Source organism: Anguilla anguilla, chromosome 11 (assembly GCF_013347855.1).
Source record: "Anguilla anguilla isolate fAngAng1 chromosome 11, fAngAng1.pri, whole genome shotgun sequence".
NCBI lineage: Eukaryota > Metazoa > Chordata > Actinopteri > Anguilliformes > Anguillidae > Anguilla > Anguilla anguilla.
This window is the reverse complement of record NC_049211.1, coordinates 12,286,883-12,296,831: the sequence shown is the minus strand read 5'-3', so window position 1 is coordinate 12,296,831 and position 9,949 is coordinate 12,286,883. Positions and strand designations below refer to the sequence as shown.

The 9,949-nt window shown below is 37.2% G+C and overlaps 2 protein-coding genes across 3 annotated transcripts; both read right to left on the bottom strand.

Annotated features, from left to right (window-relative positions):
* Positions 1–538: 538 nt before the first annotated feature.
* LOC118207342 (transcription factor HES-5-like) lies at positions 539–6,835 on the bottom strand. 2 transcript variants are annotated; one of them, XM_035380820.1, is made up of 3 exons: positions 6,742–6,835; positions 6,123–6,599; positions 539–1,365 (listed from the first exon to the last, which is right to left on the bottom strand). In XM_035380820.1, the coding sequence occupies exons 1-2, from the start codon at positions 6,802–6,804 to the stop codon at positions 6,168–6,170; spliced, it is 495 nt and encodes a 164-aa protein (XP_035236711.1). In that variant the 5' UTR covers positions 6,805–6,835; the 3' UTR covers positions 539–1,365; positions 6,123–6,167. The 2 variants fall into 2 exon arrangements, with proteins under 2 accessions (XP_035236711.1, XP_035236710.1); XM_035380819.1 differs by lacking the exon at positions 539–1,365 and having other exon boundaries at positions 5,354–6,599.
* Positions 1,372–2,051, bottom strand: LOC118207343 (transcription factor HES-5-like). Its single transcript, XM_035380821.1, has 2 exons — positions 1,975–2,051; positions 1,372–1,842 (listed from the first exon to the last, which is right to left on the bottom strand). The coding sequence occupies exons 1-2, from the start codon at positions 2,035–2,037 to the stop codon at positions 1,411–1,413; spliced, it is 495 nt and encodes a 164-aa protein (XP_035236712.1). The 5' UTR covers positions 2,038–2,051; the 3' UTR covers positions 1,372–1,410.
* Positions 6,836–9,949: the final 3,114 nt, after the last annotated feature.

The window sequence follows — 9,949 nt, the reverse complement described above, 5'->3', positions numbered from 1 at the left end:
GTTATATTATTGTGTACACAAGTGGGAGTGACATTATGTGGGAATTTAAGTAATTTTAAATTAAGTATTTAAGCCAAAAAAAGGCTTTTCTTTGCATGGATTTTATTATTATTTTTAATTCATTGAGCAGAATACTGAACAAAGCAATACATTTTCAAGCTGATTATAAATGTTCCAACAGTATAATACATTAGACTGCAATTATGTGGATATAAACTAATGCATAGGAAGGTGTAATGATTATTGCTTGTTTAAAACAAATGCTAATTATTTCCTCATTTTTTTTTTATGTCGATAATGCATTTATGGCAAAATATTGCATGAATTGTCACTTATAACTTATAAATCTAGTGCTTCCATAATGTGTATATAAACTTCATCCTTTTGACTGTTTTGCAATGCGAATAATGGCAGCATTAAGAGAACCTCTCAAAGCTTCTTCAAAGGTAACTTTGTACAAGAAAACAATCTGGCAATATAAATCTCAGTAATTAATATAAATCAAACAATACAAATAAATGAACAGGACAAAACAGGATTTATAACTATGATGTTTTTTATTTCATTAAAGCAGTCAACCTGCTCAGAACAATAGTGGCACAAATATTGTGGCAAGAATATTTCATTTATAAAATCATTACTCATGGAGCATCATAACTGTACACATCAAACTCAAATGTGCTTGCAAAAGAAAACCAAAGTGTGTGGAAGGTTGAATAAATGGTAAATGCTAAGCAGGTACAATTTTCAAAATGGTTCAAATCCATACCTTAGACAAAAGGAAAACATACACATTTTACCTTCATTTATAATTTTCATTGAAAAAATTCTGCACATAGCAAGTATTCATAAATAATACCATAAGCTATAAACCTGATTTCTCTGAAAGGAGATCAGAACAAGCACAAGTCCATATACAAATAGGAATGACTTAAAACTGCCTTCACAGAAAGCTTTTAATGGGAAATTATCCATTATTACTTCAATATTGTTTCATTTTAATACAAATTAAATGTATTTCTTGTACAACAAGATATTTTGCTTACTTTTCCATCAACTGAACAACATTCAAAAGACTATGCTGTCAAAAAAATTGGCAAATTTCACTGGTTTCATAGAAACAGAAAGATCGGCTTCATGTTTATATTTATACAAGCACTTTGATTGCAAGAAATAAAAATTCAATAACTTCACTGAAGAAAATAGAAAGGTTATTATAACCAACTAATTTAAATAGAAGTAATCTATTTTAACTGATTAACTTTCAGTAAATATGCTTTCTAACAATGAAAACAATCATTTAAAGAAGAACACTTCCTACATAGTGAGAATTGCAGGCAATGCCAATCTCATGTAGAGTGGCATGTTCAATTCTGTTGGTCTGACAATTGTGACACATTCTGCAGGACTCTACCAGGGCCTCCAGAGGGCACTGCTGGCTGGAGTCTTCTCTTTGCCGCTGGTGTTGTGTGCTGGAGAGCTCAGCTGAGGCACTACAAACTGACTCTTGCTCTTGTCAGAGGATGGCTGTGGGTTCTGGAAATGGTTCAACAGTCTTCTCTGGGATGGGGTCTTCACTTCATAGCGAGACAGGAAGCTGACAATCTCTTGCGCACACCTGGAGTAGCCCTTACTGATAGCTGAAGAGCAGGATGTGCTGTTCGCTGACTGGTGCTGATGCTGGCGTCTCAGGAAGCAAACTGTCATCTCCAGGATGTCGGCTTTCTCCTGCTTGGAGTTGGAATTCTGGCCACGGAACTCTGGGCCCAGGAGAGACTTGAGCTGCTCGATGCTGCTGTTGATTCGATCTCTGCGCATCTTTTCAACCACTGGCTTTCTCAGCTGCAAGAGAAAAACAGGAATAATGTTAACAATCTAAATCTTGAATAAGACATACTACCTGCATATTGTTTCTAACTGCATATTAAACAATTAAAAGTGATTTTATGAATTATAATGTCCTTGTTTATTTACCTTGTTAGCCAGAGTCAGGTATTCCTTGGAATAGTTCATTGCTGCAGTGACTGTAGGTGCCATGGTTGTATCTCTGTGTAGAGGCGGTCTGAGATGTTCTGGTCCACTATCTCCTATTTATAGTCTGTAATCTCCATATGAATGTGTGGGTCTGGGTGTTTTTGGACTTTCTCACAGTGTGTAGCCAATGGTAGAGCTGGGGAGGACAATGAGGAATGCGGAGCTGCCACATGCTGAATGAAGTGCTTACTGCAGGGGGACAATGAGCACGTCTCAGGGGAACAGGTGGAGGGGAGGGTGATGGAGAGTGACTCACAGAGCGCTGTGTGAACCTGGGAAAGTGCTGACCCTGTAAAGAGAGCAGATCTGCTGCCTGATGTTGGGATCAATGACAGTGACAGAGACACGCTCATCATTATAAAATGCACGTGTGGGGCTGACAAATATATAAACTCTCAACCTTACAGCAGGATTCAACCACACAAGCTGACTGATTGAGTTACATGATATTGTGATGCAGTTCTAATAGCAGTATATATTAATGATAAAAACATCATGGTACGTTCATTATTATATTATGACTCGTAAGTCTGCCAGTTTAACACATTGTTATGAATAATAAATAACATTAATAATGGGTTTATTTGTACATCCATGTTGGTCAACATGGGCAAGGGGCATGTGAAAATAAGCAGATGTGTGAATGTCATTAAGACCTGATCTTGGTCTTAGACATTTCTACAGCAGATTAAAAATATGTACACCATGATGTATGGTTTTGTCAATTAATATATTGTGAATGCTCTCTGAAGTGTAAGAACATTGCACGGAAGAAGTAAAGTATGAAAATTGGTTGAGCATTGCACAATCAGTCTCATAAAAATATAATTCACCAGTCTGTTACTGTGAGTGATAGCCTGGGTTCCTTCATTGATACAAATATTTTTATACTTGTGTATGAAATAGCTAGCATGGTGATGTGGAGTGACCAGAAACACTAAACATTGTACTAATGTCTCCTGGTTTCTGGAAGTGGTCAGTGAGCAGACCGACTGCTGGCTGTCCAGATGTCACAGATCTTTAGGCTGCTAGTCAGTGTGAGTAGAGAGCTCCTCAGAGTTTCCCACACTGAGTCCTGTGTGCTGTGGTCAGTGCAGTACAAAGACAGTCCAGTATGAATGAGCCATTAGTGATGGTGATTGGCTCAGTGCTGCAGTACAGAGAGAGGTAAATAAAGGCCATCTGGAGGGGAAAACTATCAGTGGATGATCCTCCTTCAGCTTTAAATTACCTGAATGTGAAACTTCAAATCAGATATATGGGTAAATGGGAAAGATGAAAGACTTTCCATGGGTCACTATTTTTTGAATGAAAAATATATATTTTTTCTGAATATATAGCCATTTCATCAGAAAATATTCCAATATAGAAATGTAAAATTGCTCAAATTATTTATTTGAGCATACACTTCTAATGTCCATCACAACTCTGTTCAGAGTGAGATTTAAACTTTTCCCACAATAAATAGTGACTTTCCATTCATCCTCTGTGACTGAGGCTGTTAGTGATGCTGGAAGTGTGACTCTGCTCTCCTCAGCTTTCCCACACTCTGTCCATTGAGAAAAGTCTCACTGAACAATAGAAGTGTGCCCACTTAAATGCTAATTCCTTTTCATGACCCGCAGAGTGTCCAACAAGCCCCCTGGGGTAAGGCTTGTTAGAGAAATATTCCTTAATAAAGAGGCAGATAAACACAAACATTTAGAGAGAATGCAACCCCATCTGTAAGTGTTGATTAGCACAGGTTCTTAATGAGAAAACAAACTGCCAGATTTTCATTAAAGTTCTTAAGAACCATTTCATACAGTCAGAACTACAGGATAATGATGTGAAAGAAAGACAATCTCAATCTCCACCCCTCTTTAATCTGTACACTATGGTAGATGAATTTGGTTATCTAGATTTCTGTTTTTAGTTTCCTTCATTAATTGTTCTTTCTGGCCTTCAAAAACCTTCATTTTCATGTTAATTTATGACACATATTTTTGTTTGTGATGTCTGTGACTTTACTCTTTACGTCATCCAAATATCAATTTGACAAAGATCTGAAAACTAAAATATTTTTTGGAATTTCATGAACTTGTGCTGTAGTTGCTGGCTGAATCCACACCAAACCATATTGCGCACTCAGTAATCTTTGTTCCCTGGGTGTAAGTCTGTGGCCTCAGCAGCTTTTGTCCCTGTTGGGCTCTGAGAGTGAGTTTTCCTCTGTTTCCCACACTCCGTCCATTCACTGCACTCAATGGAGACACAAAAGACGTGTGTCTTATTACACATCACATTAGCTGTGGGGTTGGATCCCACATTGTGTGGGCAGAAGGTCTTACGACTGGCCGACCACAAAAGCACCAACTGGCCACTGAGCCATTTCAGCCAAACAGCTGCAGTATTACAGGTGAGATAGACACACTGCTGCAGGATGTTATACACATTGAATGTGAATGTTACTTGACAAAACAATGGGCTTCAGTTTAAATTTCATCAGATACAGTACAATTTGTCCATGCAGAGAAGGCAATGAGGTTCAAGCTATCAAACAGAAATAAAAGAAAATTAATGAAATATTATATATATATATATATATATATAGATAGATAGATAGATAGATAGATAGATAGATAGATAGATAGATAGATAAACATGTGCGTAGTATTTTATTTTGAGTCTTACTGCCATACTCCTTTTAGGTCTTTTAAATTTCTTGAAAAATTAATGTTTGAAGCCTGAACTTATTTAAATAATTTGCATCCTTGTGTATTCATAGATCTGCATAAAAGATAATTGAATTGTGTGTGATGTGAACATTCTTGCAAGATGATGAATTCAAAATTAGCATGTGAAATTTATTTTAAAAGTAATAACAATATGGCTACATGACCATTTAACGTGTGGAATGTGCTTTAATGTGATTGTTTATCTATCTATCTATATCTGTCTGTCGGTCTATCAATATATGTATCTTTCTGTCTGTCTGTCTGTCTGTCTATCTGAGAATGTAAACAATATGGTGACAACACATGCAGCAATTGCATTATATTGTGAGTAGATAGTCATTTTTTGGCCATTGTGCTGGATTATGCAGGTGCACAGTAGTAACATTACAGTCAGACTGACTCTGGAGGTGATGCAGCAGAATAAATTTAAGAAGCATAATAACAGATTATATAATGGAATAAACCATTATTATTAATGAGTCAGTATACCGTCATTCATGCTGAACCAATTAATGAAAACATTTAACATTTGTTATGCTGACTGACACCAGAATTCCTATTTGGTTGGATTTGTATTATAATAAATGATGCAAAGAACTAATAGATACATTATCTCTTCATTTATTCATTTATAGAAATGACTCTTAGAGTGAAACATATCACTGCCAGTTTGCAGACCATCAAGACACAAGACAGCTCACAGTGAAGCTGTACATTTTATAAGCATCTTTGTAAAAGACAGGAGTGGGTGTAAAGTTTCAACACTTTAACAATTCTCATTCAGTAATGAATATTCATTTTTAGCACAATTTTTAAATTCTAAAAAAAAGAAACAGAAAACTTCCTTAACAGAATCTTAACAGGCATTTATGCCAGTATTCAAGCTCCAAATATGGAATTATTATTTTGCATAGATATTTTTTATGCGACAATATCAAAGTTTTCCTTCACTGAAGTTCTTTTGTCACATACAGTAAAATGCATACCTAAAGTTTATAAACCGAATAGCCTAAATAATTACTTTCACAGAAGCAGTTTTTCCTAGATGCAATCAACATCAATACATAATTAAACCCAATTTGGGTAAAGGGTTCATCTCCTTCATGTATGGAGTCTCAACAGAAGACAAAACATTGTTCAGTCATTATTAAATAACTATAGAAACATGGAAATTTTCCATTAAATTAACATTTCTTATTTCTCAAGAAATAGTTAAGATATTTAATATTCCCTAAATATTGGAAAAGAGTCATTCAGTCTTTCTTGGGCTTTCTCTTAATGAAAGCAGAGCATTAAACTTCCTGCAAATGCAGAAGAGGAAGAACACTTCCTACATCCGGAGAATCGCTGTCCATGCCCATCTACGACAGACATGTTCAATTCTGTTGGTCTGACAATTGTGACACAGTCTGCAGGACTCTACCAGGGCCTCCAGAGGGCACTGTTAGCTGGAATCTCCTCTTTGCTGCTGGTGTTGTGTGCTGGAGAGCTCAGCTGAGGCACTGCAAACTGAATCTTGCTCTTGTCAGAGGATGGCTGAGGGTTCTGGAAATGGCTCAGCAGTCTTCTCTGGGATGGTGTCTTCACTTCACAGCGAGACAGGAAGCTGACAATCTCTTGCGCACACCTGGAGTAGCCCTCACTGACAGCTGAAGAGCAGGATGTGCTGTTCGCTGACTGGTGCTGGTGCTGCCGTCTCAGGAAGCAAACTGTCATCTCCAGGATGTCGGCTTTCTCCTGCTTGGAGTTGGAATTCTGGCCACGGAACTCTGGGCCCAGGAGAGACTTGAGCTGCTCGATGCTGCTGTTGATTCGATCTCTGCGCATCTTTTCAACCATTGGCTTTCTCAGCTGCAAGAGAAAAACAGGAATAATGTTAACAATCTAGCTCTTTATGCCTGCATATTTGCTCTTTAAAACATTTATGACTGCATATTTGTGCAGAATTTAGGCAATTTAAAGTGATCGATGAATTATAATGTCCTATATTTACCTTGTTAGCCAGAGTCAGGTGCTCATTGGAATAGTTCATTGCTGCAGTGACTGTAGGTGCCATGGTTGTATCTCTGTGTAGAGGTGGTCTGAGATGCACTGGTCCACTCTCTCCTATTTATAGTCTGTAATCTCCATATGAATGTGTGGGTCTGGGTGTTTTTGGAGTTTCTCACAGTGTGTAGCCAATGGCAGAGCTGGGGAGGACAATGAGGAATGCGGAGCTGCCACATGCTGAATGAAGTGCTTACTGCAGGGGGACAATGAGCACGTCTCAGGGGAACAGGTGGAGGGGAGGGTGATGGAGAGTGACTCACAGAGCGCTGTGTGAATCTGGGAAAGTGCTGACCCTGTAAAGAGAGCAGATCTGCTGCCTGATGTTGGGATCAATGACAGTGACAGAGACACGCTCATCATTATAAAGTGCACATGTGGAACTGACAAATATATAAACTCTACCTTACAGCAGTTTCAACCACACTAGCTTATGGGATGAATTATTTGGTAAAAAATGACTAGAATAGCATTGTTTTATCATTTTCTAAAAAATGAGTGTATATTGTCTGTCATACATAATATTGTACAATGTAAATTTGTAACTCTGTGTATGTTTACCTGGGAACATCTGACATCTGATCATAAAGAGATGAATAAATGAATGTCATTCATTTAGTTATGAACAAATGATACTGCAAGCATTTTAAAAAGGTTTTAATAATTTGGTCAAACGAAATACACACATTTGTATTCAAAAATTTGACATGTCTGCATGAGATTAAAACACTTGTGTGATGTGCAAAACACAATTCTGTAATGAATATTTTCGTGCAAACACATAATTGCACCCATTGGATGCATTGAATAAAATTTATTTGGATATTTGCTCAGCAACTCTCATTAAAATGTTTTATGAAAACATATTACACCTAAGATATTATCTTGTTTTATTTATCATATAATACCTTTGCTGAAAGATGAACATAAATAAATTGTTGAAAATCTATTTCATCCAATAATCACATTCTGGTGTGAAATAGCAAGCATGCTGATGTGGAGTGACCAGATACACAGTGTTCTATTGCCTCCTGGTTTCTGGAAGTGGTCAGTGAGCAGCCTGACTGCTGGCAGTCCAGATGTCACAGGTCTTTGGGCTGCTAGTCAGTGTGAGTAGAGAGCTGCTCAGAGTTTCCCACACTGAGTCCTGTGTGCTGTGGTCAGTGCAGGACAAAGACAGGCCAGTTTGAATGGGCCGTTAGTGATCGTGATTGGCTCTGTGCTGCAGTACAGAGAGAGGCAAATAACAAAGGCCATCTGGAGGGAAAAACTACCAGTGGATGATCCTGCTTCAGCCCTACGTCACCTGAATATGAAACTTTCAAACAGACACATGTATAAATGGGAAAGATGAAGGACTTTCCATGAGGCAGTATTCTTTTGAATATATAGCCATTTCATCTGAAAATATTTCAATATAAAAATGTAAAATTGTTTAAATTATTTATTTAATATTCATTAGAACATTTTACAGTTCTAATGAATGTCCATTTCATACCTGTTCAGAGTGAGATTTAGACCTGATTTGCTCACATTAGAGAGTAGCTTCCCAATTCATCCTCTGTGTACAGCCAAAGATCAGCTGCTGGTGGGACTGAGGCTGTTAGTGATGCTGGAAGTGTGACTCTGCTCTCCTGAGCTTTCCCACACTCTGTCCATTGAGAAAAGTCTCACTGAACAATAGAAGTGTGCCCACTTAAATGCTAATTCCTTTTCATGACCCGCAGAGTGTCCAACAAGCCCCCTGGGGTAAGACTTGTTAGAGAAATATTCCTTTATAAAGAGGCAGATAAACACAAACATTTAGAGAGAATGCACCCCCATATGTAAGTGTTGATTAGAACAGGTCCTAAAGGAGAAAACAAACTTCCAGAGTTTCATTATAGTTCTTAAGAACTATTTAATACAGTCAGAACTACAAAATAATGATGCGTAAGAAAGACAAATAATCTCAATCTCCACCCTCTTTAATCTGAGCTGCATTGTAAATGGATTTGGTTATCTAGATTTCTGATCAATGTTTCCTCATGAAATGATCTCTGACATTAGATTACCTTGTTTTTTATGTACATTTTTAAAAACATGTTATTGTTTGTGGTATCTGTAACAATGCTCTTGCAAGCATCAAAATGTCAATTTGATCTAAATACTTTACCTTTTCATCAATGTAAGCTAGCTGTACTGCAGTATCTGGCTCACCCCACACTGAACCCAACAGTCTTTTATTTATCAAAAGCTATAGGATTCAAGGTGAGTTTCCCTTCAAAATTTTACACATACAGCAACAAAATGACTTTATATAAAATATAGATGGTGTAAAAAATTTAATTGTATCGTATTGCACACTCAATAATCTTTATTCCCTGGGTGTAAGTCTGTGGCCTCAGCAGCTTTTGTCCCTGTTGGGCTCTGAGAGTGAGTTTTCCTCTGTTTCCCACACTCCGTCCATTCACTGCACTCAATGGAGACACAATAGACGTGTGTCTTATTACACATCACATTAGCTGTGGGGTTGGATCCCACATTGTGTGGGCAGAAGGTCTTACGGCTGGCCGACCACAAAAGCACCAACTGGCCACTGAGCCGTTTCAGCCAAACAGCTGCAGTATTACAGGTGAGATAGATACACTGCAGTGGGATTTTATGGAAAAAAATGTTTGCAAAAAAAAAAAAAAATGGACTACAACTGTCTACACTTAATCAGATACATGACCCATATCCAAAGAAGGCAGTGGAGTTCATTCTATCAAGCAGGAATTTAAAAAATGACTGTTTAGGTAAAATATATGTGTCACTACTTGCCAAATAAATATTATATGCTGTGACCAAATGCCATGCACTTTTCAGGTCTCTTAACTTCCATGAAATATTGATGTTTGAAGTCTGCACTGATACATGATTTACGTGCATGTCTATTCATAGATGTGTATAATAGATTATTGAATTGTAACGGCATGATATAAAAAATAACTCTATTATTAAAACAAGATTAGCATGTGAAATTGATATGAAATATTATAACAATAGAACTAAATTACCTGTTAATATGTGGAATGTGCTTGGAATGCAAATAGGTTAATGTCATGATGATTAACACATGCAATAATTACATTATATTGTGATTAGAATGCAATGTACTTGGCCGCTGTACTTGA